Source organism: Rhinatrema bivittatum, chromosome 11, assembly GCF_901001135.1.
Source record: "Rhinatrema bivittatum chromosome 11, aRhiBiv1.1, whole genome shotgun sequence".
In the NCBI taxonomy this organism is placed as follows: Eukaryota; Metazoa; Chordata; class Amphibia; order Gymnophiona; family Rhinatrematidae; genus Rhinatrema; species Rhinatrema bivittatum.
This window is the reverse complement of record NC_042625.1, coordinates 26,921,872-26,944,248: the sequence shown is the minus strand read 5'-3', so window position 1 is coordinate 26,944,248 and position 22,377 is coordinate 26,921,872. Positions and strand designations below refer to the sequence as shown.

General features: G+C 41.2%; 1 protein-coding gene across 2 annotated transcripts in view; it reads right to left on the bottom strand.

The window, feature by feature from the left end:
* The window catches only part of RPH3A (rabphilin 3A), a 327,862-nt gene that overhangs the window by 50,680 nt on the left and 254,805 nt on the right, over positions 1–22,377 (bottom strand). For both annotated transcript variants that reach the window (XM_029571543.1, XM_029571542.1), the window contains exons 8-10: positions 20,617–20,655; positions 15,025–15,132; positions 4,191–4,361 (exon numbers count right to left, since the gene is read on the bottom strand). In XM_029571543.1, coding sequence (XP_029427403.1) covers positions 4,191–4,361; positions 15,025–15,132; positions 20,617–20,655 — 318 coding nt within the window. The remainder of the gene's footprint in view (positions 1–4,190; positions 4,362–15,024; positions 15,133–20,616; positions 20,656–22,377) is intronic.

Below are 22,377 nucleotides of genomic sequence, written 5' to 3'. Positions count from 1 at the left end.
GGGGTGGGGGAGAGAAGGGAGAATAAACATGCAAAGACTTGGGAGCCATTTAAGTGTGGGGGGGGGGAGGTAAAAATAGACCCACCTTGATTTTACAGGAAAGGCAGTATAACATTATTGAAGTAACCCTAAATTGCTCATACTCAGGTAAGTGGATTTTTAGCTCCCTGAAAGTTTGTCTCCTTTAAACAGCGTGCATGCTTTCAGCCACACATAAAAAAAAGAGGCGCTCTGGAGGCACGCTGGGAAAACTAGCATGTAGGTACAGAGGTCATTCAAAGGGACTGCCGCGGGTAAAATAGTTCTTTACCAGCAGAAATGGCCATTCAGTAATAAAAATCCTGCTACCAACATGCGTGGAAAATTACGTGAATGCCTACACTACACGCCACTGGGTCAGGCATTTCAGGGAGTGGAATCTGGGCGGGGCTCGTAAATTCAGAAAAACTACATGTACTAAACAGCAGCTGTAATTGCAAACTTATTTTTCCCAGGATAATTTTCAAAGCACACAAGTGCGCGTTAAGTCCACTTTGAAAGCTGGTGTAATGTATATGTATATTTTCCCGTCGATAGCAGGGCTGAATTAGCCATGCTGTCATGGGATCTGCCAATCAGGCCCGGGAGGCGGAGCTTGTCAAACCAGAGAACAGAGCTTTGCTCTCTGCGGCTGCGCGTGTGTTCCCGCGCAGGAAAGTAACGGAATCTCCTCGGTCTGTTTTTTCCTCGAGCGGGATCACACGCGGAGCTGATCTCTCCTCAGTTTTAAAAACAGAATTAAAAAATGTCAAAACCGGGGTTCAAACCCTGTCAATGTGGAAAAATAATGTCGGTCGCGGACGAACACAACCGCTGTAATAAATGTCTCGGGCCAACTCATAATCGAGACAATTGTGAGTTTTGTTCAAAAATGTCACCTAGGGCATTAAAACAAAGGGCCTACAGGCTTCAGGAACTTTTCGCCTCACAAGATCCGTCTGAGGCTCATTCATCGCCTGGCCCGCTCACTTCATCGGCTCCACCGAAAAGGAAAAATTTACAGCTGGATCCTAAGTCCTCCACTTTAGGAGGTAAGGTAAAGCCAAAAAGACAAAGGCCAGTGAGTTCTCTAAAATCCCCAGTGCCTAAAGAGCCGCAACATACCTCATCGGAGGTGGAATCCTCGGCGCCGAAGACTTCTGCGCAGAGAATGGAGTCTGCGCACACCTTACAGCTTCCGGCGCTCATGACGCAGGGAAAACCACCGCGCCGAAAACATGTGCGTACGGCGCCAGATAGCCCTGTGCACACGGCGCGGGACACCGCTGTGCGTACGGCGCCGGAATCGACTACGGCGCCGAAGAAACCTATGCGTACGGCGCCGACTTCAAAGAAACCTATGCGCACGGCACTGAAAACATCTGCGCCGATAACACATGTGCGCGCCGCATCAGAAAGACATGCGCACACAACTACAACTGCGCATGAATCAACTTCCGCGCACAGATATACAAGTGCGCATAAGTCTACAGTAGTGCATACGCGCATATCTGCGCATAACTCTACATCTGCGCGTAAGCATAAATCTGCGCATAAATCCAAATCAGCGCATAGATCAAAATCTGCGCATGGAAACCATAATTATTCAAATGAATTAAAGACGAGCTTGAAGCGAAAACGATACCCTTCACACAGCTCTTCTCCAGAGACTGGAACCACAGATTCTGATACATCATCTGATGACTATCACAATTATTCAAGTCACTCCCACAGTAATAAATTACCAAAGAGGAGTGCTACATGGGAGATAAGTCCTTCGACTTCTATATCACCTCGTAAAGCTCATACCTGCTCAAAGAAAGAAATAGTACAGATATTTTCCTCGAACACTTCTTCAGATTCAGAGGAATCAAGGGATAATTCAGTCAATAGACTACAGGAAAATTCCTACAACTTCACCTCAAATAAATATCGCTCAAAAACCAGACAGTCGTATGGTAATGCCCTCTCATATAAGAGAAGCATTTTTCCAACTGTCTCAATCTTTAGCAGGCTTTTACGAGACACTACAATCATCATTTCAAATGACAAATACTGATGATGACAATGCTACATAACATAAAGCACAAATGACTGAACAACAGTTGGCAAAACCACCAACATCTCCCAATTTCAGCCAACCAGCATCAACAACTCATATCCAGGAGACATCTTTAGATTCTCCTTCAATACAAACATCCCCATCATCGGTGGGATGTCTCTCAGACCTGCAGGACCAAATACAAGAACCATATTCACCTCCGGAAGACCTTACATACCCAAAATTCTTACAAAAAATGGGTACCATTCTACATCTAGAGGTCCAGAAGGAGACAGACCCTAGGGCAGAAACCCTCGGTCTACTAAAGATTTTCGATACTCAGGTGGAACCAACATCTCTTCCACCACAAGATATCCTACATTCAGTCTTAAAAAATCCTGGGAGTCTCCTTACACAATAGCAGCCGTTTCCAGGAAAACAGACATAAAATTCCGTATGAAGAAAGAGTCACTATACACACTACCACAATTGCCTCATGCATCACTTGTAGTAGAGTCGGCGATGCAAAGATTTAAGAAAACAAAGTTGCATACCAACTTTCCACCGATGAAAGACAACAAATATTTAGATGAGTTTGGAAGGAAAATATTCCATAACTCGATGTTAACTGCAAGAATTATGCAACATCAGTTCTACATGGTGCAGTACCTCTATGAATGCATGCAAGCTATGAAAGGTACTCATTCCTCAATAGCGGAACAGATACCTCAGCCTCTTCATGACATGGAGGAATGCTCTCGACACCTCTTGAGGTCAATCTACGAAGCTCATGAAACATCTTCCAGGGCATCTGCAACAGCCATTGCAGCCCGCAGACTAGCATGGTTACGTTCAAGTTCGATACAAGAAGACTTACATGAGAAGCTGACAAACCTTCCATGTACAGGGGATAATTTGTTCGGAGAAAAATTCCAAGAAGCAGTAAGTAAATTAAAGGACGAAGCTCTAGCAGTACAATCGCTAGCATCGCATCCTATTTATTCGAATACACGTCGCTATGTTGGGTCTACCCGTAGGCAATCATATGCCAGAAGACCCTATAGATCTTATCAATCTTTTCGTAAATTGGAGTTGGTAACCTTGATGTACTATCTCCAGAACCCATTGATCTGATGTTATTCTTTCCCAGACTTTCAGGCAAGTACAAATTCTGCCTGGAGGTGCTTGATGTTGTGGTGGCGGCTGAGTAACTAAAAAGATGGCGTTGTTTTTGCTGCAGTAGCAGGCTGTTGTGCCTGTTGTCTCTGGTTACGTGGTTTACCTCTTCGTTGATTTGAGGTATTGGTTTGTGGAGTAGGACGCTGGTAGGCAGGGTATGGTTGCATATGAAAGCCACCACTTATCCGGATAGGTTTTAAAAAGCGCTACATAGCTGGATAAGTAAGTTAGCCAAATAAGTCTTCATACGCCAGTCATCCATCTATCTTAACTTATCCGCCTATGTAATGCTCTTCTTTCACTTATCAGACTTTCTTTCTTAGCTGGATAAGTGTTATTCAGAGCTACTTAGCCGAATGTTTGTGACCACTCAGCCAGATAAGTCAAAGCTTATGTGGCTATGTTTAAAATACAAGCACATTTTTTGATACGTGAACATACTGTTGGTAGATCTACCCGTATTTTCTATAGTGTGAGTGCATTTGTGGGAATGATATAAAATGTGTGCATGTGTGAATGCGTCCATATATCTATGTATATGGGCGCACTTGCAAGTGTTTTAAAATTATCCTTGAAGTCTTGCGTAAATTTCTATCTGACTTTGTAATCTCAAAAGTGATTTGTTTCTCATGGAGCATGGAGATGCGTTAGAGTGTGCATTTCACTACAAAAATAGCTTGGTAAAATTAAAGGGGAAAGCAATCTTTACATAGAGTAATAATCCAAAATTTGCTATCCTATGCCAAATATTAATTATAGTTTAATAATGTTTAAGGACCACCAAATCAGTATTTTCTTTGTATCCACAAATTCCCAGGAAACTTATTTAGAAGAATTTGAAGCCTACTGTAAAAAAAAAAACAAAAAACAAAAAATGCATAATGTTGTTTTGAAGCTGCCACTGGAAAAGGGACAGAGCCCTAATCCAAAATAAAAGATGGTTTTCACTGACCTGCAGCACTTCTGCTGACCTCACTTTCCACATTGCCGTATGAGTGATCCCGGTTTTCAGGGTCCCCACCAGAATACTCACTACCACTGGAAGCCATTCGGGATTCAGATGGCTTACGACTAGGAGGTGGGTAATTTCCCCTCCCAGAAGGAGCAGATGTTGGCTCATTGCCTAGAAGTAAATGAAACCAGGTGAGGATACTTTCAGAATTATTTTCTTTATAAATAAAAATGGTCTTTCCGATTAACTGGATTCAAATCAATGTCTGAAAAATGCTATTGTACACTACATGCTTCTTCATGCTCACACGTTGTTGGTTGATTAGATCAGTGCTTCCCAAATCTGTCCTGGGGGATCCCACAGGCGGTCAGGTTTTCAGGATATCAACAATTAATATGCATTGGAGATCCAGCATATGCAACTTTATCTCATGTGTATTCATTGTAGATATCCTGACTGGTTGCGGAATCCTCAGGACAGGCTTGGTAAACCTTGGATTAGATTGCATCTTTTGCACATACAAATGCAGTAGGAGTTCATCTGAAGGGCCCAGAAACTTGTTTTAGAACCATATCACATAGAAAATCTATCTTAAGTATAGATAAAGGGGCGGATAATCAGAGCCCTGCTCGCGTAAATCCGCCCAAAACCGGGCGGATTTACGCGAGCAGGGCCCTGCGCGCCGGGAAGCCTATTTTACATAGGCCTCCCGGCGCGCGCAGAGCCCCGGGACTCGCGTAAGTCCCGGGGATCTCCGAGGGGGGCGTGTCGGGGGCGTGTCGGGGGGGCGGGCCCGGTCGTCGCGGCGTTTCGGGGGCGTGTCGGCAGCGTTTTGGGGGCGGGTACGGGGGCGTGGCTACGGCCCGGGGCGGTCCGGGGGCATGGCCACGCCCTCCGTACCCGCCCCCAGGTCACGGCCCGGCGCGCAGGAGGCCCGCTCGCGCGCGGGGATTTACTTCTCCCTCCGGGAGGCGTAAATCCCCGGAGAAAGGTAAGGGGGGGGTGTAGACAGGGCCGGGGGGGTGGGTTAGGTAGAGGAAGGGAGGGGAAGGTGAGGGGAGGGCGTTAGAGGATTCCCTCCAAGGCCGCTCCGATTTCGGAGCGGCCTTGGAGGGAACGGGGGTAGGCTGCGCGGCTCAGCGCGCGCCGGCTATACAAAATCGATAGCCTTGCGCGCGCCGATCCAGGTTTTTAGCAGATACGCGCGGCTCCGCGCGTATCTACTAAAATCCAGCGTACTTTTGTTTGCGCCTGGAGCGCAAACAAAAGTAGGCTATTCGCGCGCCTTTTAAAATCCGCCCCAAAAGGTCAATGAACAACTTTAAGCTATAATCATTTCCTGGGGCCAAAGCATAGTTCTCAAAAGCTAGTCACAGATCTATTCAATAAGGCCAATACACCTTTATTTCTACATAACACGCAACAATTCAAACAAAAACTAAAAACCTGGCTGTTCTTGCAAGCATACACATAATTCATCTTTCTGCACACTCCCCCTGCTTTACCCTCCCCAAACCTCCTACAACTCCATAACACACAATAAATCACTGCGCTATTTTACTAACATTTGAACACCACATGTATATATGTATATAAGTTCTTTTTAAGTTTTCTATTGTACATTCCTATATACTTTTATACTTTAGCCACTATTTTATGTATTAAGTTCTAACGTTCCCTGTAAAAGCAATGTTTGCTACCTTTTATGTTATAATGTAAACCGATGTGATGTATCTAACGAACGTCGGTATAGAAAAACCTCAAATAAATAAACAAATAAATATTCAAGTAGACTAACATGGTTGCCACACAATATGTGCAGGTTCACTCCTTCTTTCTAACACTTCCTCCCTTCCCACCACCATACCTTCCCGCAAATGAAGAGAACCAAGTTTGGATATCAAGTAGAATAACTTTTATGGGATATATTGTGGCCACAGCACAAGCTTAATTTCATAAACCATATACAACAAATTTAAACTAACAACTTTGTTATCAAACAACTGCATCTATGTAAGGCTGGGGAGACCATATAGTTTGCTCTGCCTTGTCTCCATGTGCTCGCCATCCCGGCCGTCGAAGCCTTAGCTTGTTGGCGCCGTCGATATGTGTTTTTGGCCAGAGCCCCGTTCCGTAGAAGTTCGGGGCCGACAAATCCAGCTTTCTATGGTTTTGCTGCCCCCCTCTTCTGCCGTAGAAGTGAGAGATGTACTTCCCGTAGACTCCAAATGCCGGGGCTTCTTACTGCTCAAGGTTATGCTCCCTTTGAGGACTCCTTTTGTGTCCCCTTTAGCCTTTTGTCACCCCGCCACGGTCTCCCGATGACGAAACTTCTGTCCCCAGGAAGACCTCCAAGGGGTTTTCCCTAGGTGTAGGGTGCCTTATAAAGGCTTGCGATCTCCAATGAGCCTGAGTTTCTTAATCCTTGCCCTTTCCTTCCCCTTTTCCCAGCTCCCTCCTCTTGTTACCCGACACCACCCCCTCTTTGTTTTTCCTTCCTATCCTATTACCTAACTAGTTCCTATTATTTTGCCTAGCCTCCAGTCGTCTGTCCCGCACATATTGTGCTCTGCCTGGGACAATGGGTCCCAGGTACAGTGATCTTTATTTTCCCTTACAGAATAGAAACATAGAAAGGACGGCAGAAAAGAACCAAAATGGTCCATGCAGACTGTCCAGCAAGCTTATGGTAGTATCTGCCCCGCTGTGCAGGTTACCCCCATGTTTCTCTTAAGGGTAGCAACTGCTGCTCCATGCAGTTATCCCCAAGTCTTATGATATCCCATCAAAATTTACTGCAAACATTTTTACTGCATGATGAGCCATTTTGAAAACTCAGTGCTGCTTGACATGCTTTGCTTATGGACTTGGCCGTAGAAGCAGTCCTGTATTTTTTTCCCCTTTATGTCTGCACAGCAGTTCCCCAGACTGTAAAAGACAGGCCCTCATTGTTTGCTGCCTAAACCCAAATCACCTTTCCCCCTTGCAGTTGAAACAGAGAGCAATGTTGGAGTTGCATCAACAATATCAAGGCTTATTGGTTAAGGGTAGTAACCGCTAGGGATGTGCACTGATTTTTTTTTTTTTTGGTGTCGTTTTTGTTTCGTGTCGTTATCTGTCAAATTTTGTTTTTATAATGGTTCAGGAGGTATTTATTTTGTGTTTCCCTCATTTCGGAGTTAGTGTGCACTAACCAGTTTTTCTAATTTCGGGCTTAATGCGCATTAATGGAACTTTGGTGTGCACTAACTAGATGTTAATGTGCACTAAGTCCCGTTAGTGCGCACTACTTAGTTTTCTAATTTCTGAGTTAGGGCGCACTAACAAAAAATGTTACAAATAAGTTTAAAAGTGTCAATTAGGGAGCAGTTTGTTAGCTGGAGGTATGGTTCTGGATTCCCACTGGCTGTCTCCTTCACAAGTCCTATTAGGGCGCACTAACTCTGAAATTAGAAAATTAGGTAGTGCGCACTAATGGACATAATGCGCACTAACATCTAGTTAGTGCACACCAAGCCAGTAAATAAGAAAACTATAGTTAGTGCGCACTAACGGGACGTAGTGCACACTAAGTCCCATTAATGCACAATAACACGAAATTCCACTACATTTCGACAATTTTTTTTGTTTTGGGGCGCTCTCGAAACAAAACGAAATAGATAATTTTGTTGCCATTGTTTATGTCATTTAAAATGAATGCACATCCCTAGTTTCCGCTACACCAGCAAATTACTCCCATGTACTCTTTTCTTCATTTCCATCCTCTAGCCTTTAGAGATCCACAATGTTTATCCCATGCCTCTTTGAATTCTTTCACTGTTTTCATCTTTACCATCTCCTCCAGAAGGGCATTCTAGGTATCCACTACCCTCTCCTTGAAGAAATATTTTCTGACATTGGTTCTGAGTCGTCCTCCCTGGAGTTTCATTTCGTGACCCCTAGTTCTGATTTCTTTCCAACGGAAAAGGTTTGACTTTTGTACATCATTAAAACCTGTTAGGTATCTGAAGGTCTGTTTCGTATCTCCCCTGAACCTCCTCTCTTCCAGGGTATACATATTTATTTATTTAAAATATTTATATACCGATATTCTGTGTTCAATCATACCAATTTACAATAAAACAGATTTGTAAAAAATGATAAAGATACAAGCAAAAACAAAACAAAGTCATAGTCTTAAAATCAATACAAAATACAATCAGTAAAAATATAAACTAAAAAGATAAAAATTAAACTAAAAATTAAATTCAACACAGCTCAATCATCCTTATCCCTTAATGTTAGTTAGTGTGCTGTTTCTCCATAAGCCTGCTGAAATAACCAGGTTTTCAAATCCTTTTTAAAAGTTTGATAATTCTCCTGCATCCTGAGTTCTATTGGGATAGAATTCCATAATTTGGGTCCAGCTATCGATAAGGCTCTATCTCTAACTTTGGATAAGTGTGCCAATTTCACAGATGGAAAAGACAGCAGACCTTTATTAGCTGATGTTCAATCCTCCCAATTCCTGCAGTATAATGGAAGCAATCTTGCAAGCAATTGATAACCTTCCTCTGTATTCTTTAAGCATTCTCAATATAGTTGAAGCAATCTTTTTAGTACTTGTAGTGCATTGTATATAGTATCTGCAATGATTATAGTTCACAATGCAATTTAAGCATAGTTTATAATGCATATATTTTCTCGCCTGTTTCATGTCAAACGCATCTTAAGCGTAGTTTACTGTTTTACTGTTAACCGATGTGATATCTTTGATGATTGTATATAAAACCATTAAATAAATAAATAAATAAGCTGATCTCAAGTTTCGTTGAGGAGTATGGATTCGCAAAGCTGCATTTAGCCATTCAACTGATTGATTATTATACATAACACTTTATAATCTATTCTGAATTTGATGGGTAGCCAATATAAATCCATCAGTAACGGAGTGATATGATCAAATTTTGTACCTTCATTAAGCCCACGGGCAGCAGCATTTTGCAATAATTGAAGGGGCCTGAGAGAATTATTCGGAAGGCCTAACAGAAGAGCATTTCAATAATCTAGTTTAGAGAAAAATAATGCCTGTAGAATGGTTCTAAAACCTCCATGAGTCAGAAGAGGTTTTAATTTTTTCAAAATGTGCAGTTTATAAAAACCATCTCTAATAATAATAATATTTTTCTTAAAATTTAATTCACTATCAATATAAATCCCTAGGTCTTGAGCAGAATTAACTATAGTAATATCCTGTAATCCAACTCTATAAGACCATGACATATTTATATCCAAATTATTAATCAGATAAATCATTTTTGGTTTTTGATGATTAAGCTTTAATCTCATGTGTGATAATAAAAGTTGAATTGATTGCATGTAAATGTCAAGTAATTTCAATGTTTTATCGAGGGAATCGTCAATTGGTATAAGTAGCTGCACATAGTCTGCATAAATATAACATAGAATACCTAAAGCAGATACAAATTTACATAATGGCAGCATGTACAGGTTATTTATTTATGATTTTTTTTTATATACTGCGGCACGTTGGGAACATCACCTCTGTTTACAGATAACCCACTGCAGAACAGGCTTTACATATAACACAGGGAATGACAGTAAACTGATTAACTGGTTAAATAAATTAGCTGAAAGGGAAGAACCCTGTGGAACTCCAGAATTAATCATGATTGTGTGTGATGTCATATTACCAATTCTGACTTTAATAGGACGCTCATGCAAATATGAAGTAAAGCAGCTTAATGTTTTACCGGTTGGACCTATGTCTTTAAGACTAGATAGCAGAATATCTTGGTTAACAGTGTCAAATGCTGCTGAGAGTCTAACAGAGAGTCTAAGCAGCAGATAGGTCTGACCGGAATCCATACCTCTCAATATAGTGTCTGTTAGGGAAATCAATAAGGTTTCAGTACTGAGACGGAAACAGAATATTGTATCAATATAATCACTTAATTGCAGTTGGACGACTTTTTCAAGTAATTTAGACAGAAATGGCAGGATTGAAATTGGCATATAATTACTAAGAATAGAAATATCAGCATTTTTATTTTTTAAAACTGGTCTGACTATGGCACCTTTGAGAATTTGTGGAAATGTTTCCCTTCTTCTAAAGACAGATTAATAATATCAGCAATAGGTTTTGCGATGACGTTTGATACTAATTTTAGCTGTTTACTGGGTATACTGTTTAGGCAATGATTTGCTGGATTCATTTTTTTTTAATTATATTCATAATATGTGTAGAGGAAACTAAATCAAAATCTGACCAGGCATAACCTACTGTATCATGTAATGTAATGTTTGGTTTTGAATAGAGATGGAATTTAAAATATTTTGAACCTTTTCTTTAAAGAAAAGCACAGAGTCATATTTAGACTCAGGTTCCAATAAAAATGATGATTGAGAAGGCTTAATTAAATCTTGTATAATAAAGAATACGACCTTTGGATTAAAATTAAAATCGTGAATCTTATGGGCATAATATTCGCATTTTGTGGTATTAATTTGAGTCCTATATTTAGTTAAAAGTGCTTGATATTTGGCCAGTGAATTTGAGTTGGGATGTTTTCTCCAAGCTCTTTCTTTAGCTCTGAGAGTTCTCTTTATAGATCTTAGCACATGTGAATACCAAGGGTTGTTTCTTTTCCTAGTAACTATTATTTCCTTCTTAATGCCTGGGCATGAGTTAAATCATATCATGACTGGGATGCATCATCCACGCTCTTTAAATTTAAATTGGCTAAAACAGCAGGAATATGTTCTATAAGATCATCAAGTTTAATTGGTTTACGAAAATTACTAAAAGAATGAGGGGCAGATTTTTAAAGGAGCCCGCGCGGAGTACATTTGTGCGCGCTACCCGGCACGCACAAATGTACACCCGATTTTATAACATGCGTGCGCTGGCCAGCTGACAGTACACCGTCCCCCGGCAAGGCCACTGTGCCGGAGGACTCGGGACCACCCCCGGACTGCCACCCTGCCCCCTTCCCGCCCCTTTTCAAAGCCCTGGGACATACGTGTATCCCCGGGGCTTGCGCGCGCCGCCGAGCCTATGCAAAATAGGCTCGGCGCGCGCAGGGGGGTTTTAAAGGGTTACGTGCATATATTACATGCATAACCCTTTGAAAATCTACCCCATGAGTGTTTTTTTTCATCCAGTGGAGACCCTGTAATATTCAGATCCTTCAGCCTCTCTTCATAGGTCTTCTGATACTGACCCCACACCATTTTGGTCGCCCTTCGCTGGACTGCCTCCATTGTGTCTATCCCTTTTGAGATACGGACTCCAAAACTGAACACAGTACTCGAGGGGAGGCCTCACCAAGGACCTGAACAAGGAGATTATCACCTCCTTTTTCTTACTGGTCCTTCCTTTCTCTATGCAGCCCAGCATCCTTCTGGCTTTAGCTATCGGCTTGTCACATTGCTTCGCCACCTTCAGATCTCTACTCCTTCAGGCGTGTCCACTCTATTGCAGATCTTAGTATAATCTGTAAATAGACAAACTTTACCTTCTATCCCTTCCGCAACGTCACTCACAAAAAGATATTGAACAAAAACAGTCCCAGCACCAATCCCTGTGGCCCTCCACTTAACACCGATCTTTCTTCAGAGCAGGTTCCTTTTACCATTACACGCTGTCTCCTGTCAGTCAACCAGTTTGTGATCCACGCCACCACCTAGGGGCTCACTCCCAAGCTTCAAATTTTATTCACATGTCTCCTATGTGAGACCATATCAAAAACTTGAAATGCATGTTAATGTATATATGTAATACAGCACATCATATTCTAATATATGGGAAAGCCTATTTTTGGGCTCCTGTGGAGCTTGTATTTTGTACCCACAGGTCTCCAAGTCCATTTTCAAAAGGGAAACTCCCCGCGGAGTTTCTCTGTAAAAGTTTCTGGTCCCATGGAGTCTGCACTACACAAGTACACACAGGTTAGCAAGTGGAAACTTCCTGCTGGGAAGTACATGCAAACAGTTTAAGAAAAATAGTAGTCTCTATCTCTAGCACATCAAACATCAGATTTTTTTTGACATGTGCCATAATCATTTTAAAAAGGTATGGCCCATCCCAGCGCGCATGTGTGCCAATAAATGCACATATCTTGCCACGTGCAAAGATACGCGCTATTTTATAAAGTATACGTGTAGGTTATAAAATACTCTTCACACGTGTATGTCTGCAGCTTTGCACACATCTTATGCGCGGAGAGAGAGAAAGAGACTGACTCTTTATAAGGCTCAGCTTGACATTCAATTATATGGACCACTGTAAGGGGGCACTTAGATTCGGGGTGAGTTTTTGGGAGGTGAGTTGGGGTTAGGTGGGATGGTGTTAATTTTACAATGAATATATCTGAATGTGACATCATTAGACCTTATAAGCGATGAAAATTCTAACAAGAGGAGTTGATTGATTTGTACACTGAAGTCTCTGCTAGCGGTGTGCATTTGTTCTCTACATATTTGTAATCTGCAACGTATAGGGCCATATTCGTTGTATTCGTGGGGAAGTGAAACGTATCGCGATTCCCCACGAATACAACGAATCTTCGCCAAATTATTCAGCCATCTAAAGAGGCAAATTTAAACCAACCCCCCCACCCTCCTGACCCCCCCAAGACTTACCAAAACTCCCTGGTGGTCCAGCGGGGGGGTCCGGGAGCCATCTCCTGCACTCACACCCTTGGCTGCCGGTATTCAAAATGGCGCTGATAGCCTTTTCCCTCACTATGTCACAGGGGCTACCGGTGCCATTGGTCAGCCCCTGTCACATGGTAGGAGCACAAGATGGTGTCAGCCATTCATTGCTCCTACCATGTGACAGGGGCTGACCAATGGCACCGGTAGCCCCTGTGACATAGAAGGTCAAAGGCTATCGGCGCCATTTTGAATACCGGCAGCCGAGGGTGTGAGTGCAGGAGATGGCTCCCGGACCCCCTGCTGGACCACCAGGGAGTTCTGGTAAGTCTTGGGGGGGGGTCAGGAGGGTGGGGGTTGTAGTTAATTCAGGTTTAGCCGGGAAATGAATATGAATTAACGCATAAACGTATCGGGGGGCGCCCCTTGCCGAATGCAACGTATCCGCCCCCCGATGAATACGAATCCCGAATGCAACGTATGGCGTCCCTCTGCACATCCCTAGTCTCTGCTAGCTGCATTGTACAAATCAATTCCTTTTCATCGCTTATAAAGTCTAAAATTATTTAATGTCAATTTTACAATGAATATCTCTGAATGGGTCTGTAACACGCCTCCTAACTCCAACCTACCTCCCGAAATCTCACCCCGAATCTAAGTGCCCCCTTACAATGGTCCATATATTGAGTGTCAAGCTGAGCCTTATAAAGAGTTTCTCTCTCTTTCTCTCTCTCCCCTCCCCCCCCCCCCCCATGTTCATCGGACGCCTACTTAGGAGCTGTAGCAATGTTACTTGCATAACATACGTAAGCTGGCTGAGGAAATGTAGGGGTTACGCACGTCAGTGCTGGCCCAGTCTCTGGAACACCCATGCCCTGCCCCTTTTCCGCCTTCTTTTTCTGGGCGTGCGTACATTAATGTACATGTGCCCTTCCCAGCTATTTAAAATTCGCATAGCTCCTGCGCGGCCGACTTATGCGCCTATGTGGCCATTTTTGCGTGCGCAAGGCTTTTAAAATCTACCTCTATATCCATAGCAGTGTGTCACACTTCTCTCCCATATGTTGTCAATTCCACTCATAGAGACCAATGTACTAGAGTGTGCTAATGCATTCGCAATTTCACTTTTAATTAAAAGTGCTGTTAGCGTGTACAATCTAGTTCATGTGCAATTTTTTGTTTTTAATTCCATTTGTAAGCCGCCTATCCCACAAGGCCTCTAGTTGGCAAAGAATGTTTTTAATGTCTGTTAATTAGCTTGCAAGAGTTTTAGCACAAAACCTAAGCTAATGAGGTAATGATCTGCAAACTATGCAAATCAGCTCATTACCTATTAGCACATAGGAAAAAAACTGCAGGAATTAAAATATACTAACGTGAACACAGACTTAATTAATGCAAAAATTTGCATCTCTGAGACGCAGTTAACGTAAACATTATCTCTAAAATGTAAGGGGATAATTTTAACAGTAGCAAATTAACACAAAACTCATCTACGTATCATTAATATGGGCAACTAATGCGAGCTTACACACAATAATGGCCAATTTTAGTCCACTGTAGTACACTGGCCTCAATGTTTGAATAGCGTGGCCTAGCTTAGCATAAATAAATGTAGCAAAACTTAGCTACTTGTTTCATTTAGCAATTATTTTAAGAATGGGAAACAAAGGAATTTTACCTCTGCCCTGTGGTAGCAGCAAAACAGGTATTTTACAGTCTCCCTTGGGAATGCATCTAGTGCTTCTATAAAAAGATATGCTGAGCAACACTGTGTATTTGGATAGCCAAGCCTCAGAGAAAATTTGATGGAGACAGATAATCCAGATTCCAAAGTCAGCACCACTCTATTTGAGTTTCTAGTGACAAGGCACTTGTCAATGCGCTGGAAATGATAAGAGAAGGCTCTTACATTTTCCACTATCTGTGCCTGTTCTGGCAATAACCAGTCCCATCCTCTCCTGGGCCCTGGTTAAACTCAGACAGCTGGGTCTGCTAACCTGCACTCGTGCTAAAAACAAATTCACACCAGTACACTTTAAACATTTTTTTTTTATAGTATCTCTGAATTCAGAGCTCAATATCCTCACCAAACCAGATTTATGCAAATAGAATTTCCTATCATTATTCCCTCCTATCTTATGGTTTAGCTTAGGTGCAGTCCTAAAATCTTTATTACCAGGTTCTGGCCTTTGCCGTATCCCCTTCCTGCTCCGGTAACCAGCAGAGTTCTCTTCCTCTGAACTGTAACCACGTTCTGAGTCATGACTGACATCTCGAGATTTGACTGCAAACAACATTGAAGATCAGAAATTAAGTTTCACCTTCTGTCTTAGAAAATACAGTTGCAATATGCTTTAAGAAATAAGTATACATGTCAGTGCACACATTGGGTGTGATTTGCAAAAGCATTTATATGATTAAACTCCTGTTTTATGGGGCCTAAATTGTTTTGGGGTTTGTTTGTTTTTTAATTGCCCTGGGGGGGGGGGGATTTGCATGTGTAAAAGTGCGTTCATAAGCCATTTCATGTGCACATTTAAATGAACTGGCAGTCTGGGGAGGCAGGGGAAGACAGAACTTAATTGCACAGTTATTCTTCCATTCATGCGCAAGCCTAACTCTTGTGTGTGCACATTTGCGCCACAAATATTCATAGTAAATTTACGCACATAAATCCGCTTTGAACATTCTGGCTAATGTCCGCGGATATAAAAGCACCTGCAGGCTGTGTGCTGTGTGGGCTCTTTAAGAATGTCCCTTAGTTTTGCACATTTTTTTTTTAATTTTTAATTTTCAAAATTTTAACAATATAACAAGCATAAATCCTGCTATGGAAATACAGTACAATTCAAAATTAGTAATAAACTTATAGAAAAATGAAAGTTACATTTCACTCTTTGTACTTAAATAAAAGAAATAGTGGGAGGACAAGAAAATAGAAGCACTAAATTGAAAGCAATATACATATTAAAGATAGTTCAGGTCGCCAAGTATTAGACATAACTACTCATTTAACGGATTCACATGTGTGCTTTCCAGGGTATGAGCTTCCAAAAAAAGCTCTTAACTGATCTATTTCAAAGAAGGAATAGTTAGCATTATTATAATTTATAGCACAATTGCATGGATAACATAAAACAAATTTCACTCCAATTTTCAATACTTCGGTTCTCAACTCAAGAAAGTTTTTTCGCTTGATCTGTGTAGATCTGGTCAGATCTGGGTAAACCCAGACCTTTTTACTGTAAAAAAGCATTTGCCTATTACGGAAAAACATTTTCAAGATATTATTGCATTCCGAAATAAATGCAAATGTGACTAAAGCAGGTCTCCTCTGTACTATTTCTGTCTCATTAGAAGTTCCAAAATTTCAGAAATGTCCAAATGAACAGGTTGTTCTCTCTCTTCATGTTCCCTGGAAGCGTTTTGAGGAAGGTAATAAATCTTTGTAATTACAGGTAATGCAGATTCAGGAATATTTAATATTTTTAACATATAGGTTTTAAATAATTCCAACGGAGAGATTAGCCTGATCACGGGGAAATTTAACACTCTTAAGTTGCAAATTTGAGGCATTTTCAAGGGTTTCCAATCTTCTATTTACTATCAGATCTGATTTAATCAGATTTTGAGTTGTTTTTTCTGTAACAGTAAATCTCTTATCTATATCTTCCATTTTTTGATTATAAGTAGACAGTAAATTAGTGTTTATTAAAACTTGATTTTCGGTATCCATTATGGTCCGGTAGAGCATAGCCAGAGAGGACTCAATTGATTTCCGTGCCCCACATATTCCTTCCAAAGTTATGGGTAATGTTGTAAATTTTAACAACTCAGTTTCCAGAGCTTTTGGCTTCTCTTCACCCCCTGCTCCCACTTGTGCCCGTTCCCCTACCTTGCTGCGATGTTCCTGCAGTATCCATCCCGTTCTCAACGCGAGGGTACTGTTGTAGCCGTTGTTCTTCGGTTACTTTTCCCTTCACCGTATAGAGGGTGATCCGGAGCCCTGAATTTTCTCCCAGGGTCTCCCGATATTGCTGCAGTTCTTCTAAAGACCCCTGTACCTTGACAGGGGAAAACGCAGTCTCCTCCTCGGACCTCGGCGTTGTCAGGCCTGGGGGAACGGGTTTATCCGGCACGCCGGGGCTTAAAGTTGTATCCACGGTCAGAAGGGAGAGATCCCGCTCCTCGGATCTCCCTTCAGCGACCGCACTTCTCGGCATTTGGGTTGCGTCAGCTGCGAAAAAACCTTCTATATGTAGCTGTAGGTGGTCGCATGAGGGGGAACTTGTCGTTGCCCCTCAGCTTCGCTTTGCGTTTCGTGTGGGGCATAATAGTACAGGAAATAAGAAGATATCAATAGGAACGCCATAAGAGATTTTCCCCAGCGTCTTTACCTGGCGGCCATCTTAGAGCCTTCCCTGCACAGATTTTTTAAAAGGTTTTTTTAATCATCAAAAAAAAAATATTTTACAATGCACTGTTTGTTTAAGAAAGGTGGGATGGAGTGGTCACCTTGATACTCTGCAGAAAGCAAAATGCCATTTGAGTCAATCTGAAATTGTTAGCACAGAAGAAGTTGATGAATATGATGGTCGATAAGGACTGTCCTAGTTTGCCTTTTCCACTTCCTAATGCAGATCCTATCTGGCCTCTGGTTTACCACCTCTTCACTTCAGGCACACAGCCTCGGTTCTTGTTGCAAGTTTTTATGAATACCAATACTATTTTTTTACCTCTCCTACCTTCACTGGGAGGGTGCTCCATGCATCCACCACCATTTATTTTGTGAAGTGCTACTGTATGTTACTCTGGAAACTAACATCCTCTGATCTTATCTTGAGATCTATTGTTTCACAGTTTCTTTTTGTCTGACAAAGCTGCTACAGTTTTTATGCTAATAATTGAGTTGTGAGCTAAATAAACATTAGATTTATGCACCAGAGCGGACAGCCATAATGCCAGGAGCAGTATTCTACCAATTATGGCTTCTATGTTATGGGGGCAATTCTAAAATCATAGGTGTAGAAGTACATGGGCAATTTTAAAGCATAGATTTTATGCAAATTTTCAAAGGGAAACCACATACATAGTTTCCCTTTAGAAATTAGCTTCAAGTTCGTGGAACTTTGTACCTTTGCTCTTTTGGGCAGGCAGCCGAGAGGGAGACAATAGCGTGCATACTTTTCAAAGAGTCATGTGTGCTATATTCCTCCCCTGCAAAAAACATGTCCTAATGAGCAAAAGTATGTGCATCATGAACTCCGTATGTACATTTAGCTGATTATCAGGGCAGCAATTTTCACTCAAGCTATTTACCCCTGTAAGCGGCTTTGAAAATTGCCCTTCCTGTGTATAACATCAGGTCCAAAGTTGTGTATGTATTGGAAAAGGAGTACGACCTATAGTAGCAGTAACCAAAGGCAAGTAAGAGAAAACTCTAGGTATAAGCTAGACATTTGACAAGCCTGTAAACTAGGATATATATATAAATATTTTTAGTGCAGTTTTTTTTAACTTATAATGTTGACATTATTGTGTTTCTCAAGCTTTTAGCCATTTGGATGTCTGCAATGAATATGCATGACATAGATTTGCATGAAATGGAGGCAGTGCATGCAAATTTATCTCAAGCATATTCAGAGCCTGGCTAAGTGCCAGAATCAGCTAGAGAAACACTTGTACAGAGTTCTAGGCCCCATGTTGGTCCTTGAGAAAACTGGATGATTCATAGGTTGCAATATCTTTTCTTGGATTAATGAAAAAAATGATTCAAAGATGATTCAAAGTCAATGGACTTTCAAAACTAGATAGGTCAGCTGTAACATATACCATAAGACATCTGAAGAAGAGACCTATATGGTCTCATAGAAACATGACACAGAAAAAGACCATTACAGCTATCCAGTCTGTCCATCCATACCAATTACTCAGTTTTATAATCCCTATCACTCCTTCAGAGATCCTCTGTTTATCCCATGACTTCTTGAATCCAGATTCTGTCCTGGTTTCTACCACTTCTATGGGAGATTGTTCTATGCATCTACTATCCTCTCTGTACATAAATCTTTCCTTAGATTACTCCCAAGTCTACCTCCTTTTACCCTTATCCTATGACCACTTGCTCTACAGCCTCCTTCCGTTTGAGAGAGGCCCACCTCTTCTACATGGAAATCTTGGAGGTATTTAAATATCTGTCATATCTCCCTTATCCTACCTTTCTTCTAGGGTATACATGTTTAGATCTTTAAGTCTATCCCCATATGTTTTAGAACAAAGACCACTGATCATTTTGGCAGTCAGCCTCTGGACAGACTACAACCAGTTTACATCCTTCTGAAGGTGCAGTCTCCAGAACTGTACATAGTATTCCAAGTGAGGTCTCACCAGGGACCTATACAGGGGCAATATCACTTCCATTTTTCTGCTGAACATTCCTTTCCTTACATAGACAAGCATATTTCTAGCTTTTGCCATCACCCTATCCACTGTTTGGCCACCTTAAAATCATTAGATATGATCATCTCCAGATCTCACTCTTCTTTCATGCTTAAAAGAATTTCACACTCTATACTATAATTCTCCTTTGGGTTTTTTCATCCTAAATACAAAACTGCATTATTTTTAGCATTAAATCTTCACTGTCAGAACTTAGCCCATTCTTCAAGCTTTGCCAGATCGCTCCTCATGTTTTCCACACCTTCCTGGCTGACTACCTTGTTGCAGATTTTAGTACCAGCAAAGAGATAAAACTTTCCCAATAATACTTTCTCAAGATCTTTTCAATGTTAGAAAGAACCAGTCCAAGGACCAGTCACTGTGGCACCCCACTAGTAATGTCCCTTTCCTTGGAGTGAAGAACCATTTATCACCACCCTTTGTCACCTCCCACTCAACCAGTTCCTAATCCAATCAGTCTCTTTAGGGACCATACCAAGGACACTCTATTTATTTATAAAAATGACAAGAGGCAGGCAGCACCTTATAGAGTAACCAATTTATTAAGGCATGAGTTTTTGTGGACTCTGTTCTTGAAAGCTCATGCCTCAATAAATTGGTTAGCCTATAAGGTGCCAGCCGCTAGGGATGTGCAGAGCAAAATTTTATGTTCATATTTTTTATGTCCGAAAGGGGGTCCCACTTGCGGCCAATATGGACATAAAAAAAATCCAATGAGTTGGGTATATGTACATATGTGCAAAAAAAAAATTTAAACCCCCTCACCCTCCTTAATCCCCCCCCCAGACTTACCACAACTCCCTGGTGATCGAGCGAGGAGTGAGGACGTCATTTCTGCAATCCTTGGCGAGAAGCATGTGACGTCGGTGGCACGTCGAGTGACGCGGCGTCACGTGATTCCCGGCTTATATTTTTATTTTGGCTCAACAATCGCGATTTCCCATATATCGAACATATCTATGTTCGATATGTGGGAAATCCGATCGTTTATGTCGCATCAATTTTTTAAGTAAAAAAAAAATATGAGTTGCGTTTTACTAATGCGGTCAATCCGAATGCACACCCCTACCAGCCGCTTCTTGTCATTTTTGTTACACCAGACAACATGGCTATCTCTCTGAAGATCTCAATTTGTTTATAAGATCTCAATTTATTTATAAGTTGCTCCTGAAAACTGATTTACAGTACCACTTAAACACTGGTTTCTATCCAAGCCCTTTAATTATATTGATGCAATTGACAGCATACCTAACCCCAAGACTTCTGGATATTACTTAGGGCAAACATTCAGAATTAAAAAGCAACCAACCTGATTTCCTGCCCACTGCCCGCTTCTCATCAGGATCGCCTAGTGAAAAAATATAAAATGTCAATGTTTCCCATCATCCTACAGCTCTTGAATTTTACATTTGTTTATACAAACTTCAAAATGCAGAGCTCAAAATCCATTATAGTGCCTTATTTTCTTTGCTGTTCATTTGAAATAGCTACTACTGAAGCATAAATTATCATGGGAAAAGAACTCAACTATGTTATTCCTGAAAAAGAATGGAATATGATTAAGCTATAAAGTCTACTTTTGGTGGTATCTAACCTATCAGTGCCACCATTAAGATCAGATGGAAAGCACTGCACTTGCTGTTGAGAGGAAGGGTCTTTCATGCTGAAAGTAGTTAATGTGATGAATGTTCTGCCTGACCAGGCTTACGCTAACCACTTAGGCAAATGTTTTTGAACCTGCTTTGGGCACCCTTGGCTAAATGCTCAGAAATAACCCTTCAGATTACATAGAATGTGCCCACAATGACAGATGTTAGCATAAGTGTGGAAGTTTGGGGATCTATTTTATGCATCTGATAGGCATGTCCCATCATTACATTTTATTGAAAAGGACTGCAGACATTTATTCATGGGATAACTAAAGTTGTTGCTCCATTAGATCCTAAAATCATTTCTATTCTTCTCTATGTTATAGAGTTTTAGTTAGTGTTTCTTACATAAAATTTAGTTCTAAGGGGCACTTTTAGTTTGCGAAACAAAATGTAATTGCTAATATTTATATTGATTCATATTTAAAGGTGAATTTTCAAAAGTAACACACATAAGAAATAGCTGATATGTGAGTATATATTATTTTAAAAACCTCAACATACACACATAAATTTATATGTGAAAAAAGGGCAGGGAGGGGCCAACATTTAAGTGAATACGTTTCTATTTTATAAGCAATTTACCCATCCAAATGTGGCACCTTATTTGTGTATATTTACTAGGGATGTGCATTCGTCTAGGGCGAATTAGGCAATTTCAACGAAATTACCTAATTCATCCTGGTTCGGGAAGCCCAAAACCCAAACGAGTTTTTTCCTAAATTTCGGGGAAAATTTGTTTTCGGGTTTAGTGCATGCTAACTTCCTGTTGGTGCGTACTAAGGTAAAAATGTTTGGGTTAGTGCGCGCTAACATTTTTATGTTAGCGCGCACTAATAGGGAATTAGCGTGCACTAAACCCAAAAACTTTTTCCCGAAATTTCAGGAAAAACTCGTTTGGGTTTCGGGCTCCCCGAACCAGGACGAATTAGGCAATTTAATTGAAATTGCTTAATTCCCCCTAGACGAATGTACATCCCTAGTAAATATACACAAGTAAGGTGCCACATTTGGATGGGTAAATTGCTTATAAAATAGAAATGTATTCACTTAAATGTTGGCCCCTCCCTGGAATGCCCCTGGCCTGCCCTTTTTTACATATATAAATTTATGTGTGTATGTTGAGGTTTTTAAATAACGTAAAAATGTTAGAGCGCACTAATCCCATTAGCGCATACTAATCCGAAATCCAGGTCCCTCCAAATTTAAAAGGTCTGAACCTCGGCAAATACGAAATTTCCCGCGGCGGGCCGAAAAGGAAGCACATCTCTAATATTTACTCCTCGATATCATGAGTGACTGCAAACATCTTAAAAGTGAAACAATGGTAGGCGGTCTGGCTGAAAAGCCAGAAGGGTCTTCAAGAGCTGCAGATGGACTTGGTGAACTGGTAGAGTAATTGGTAAAACTGATTACTTCAT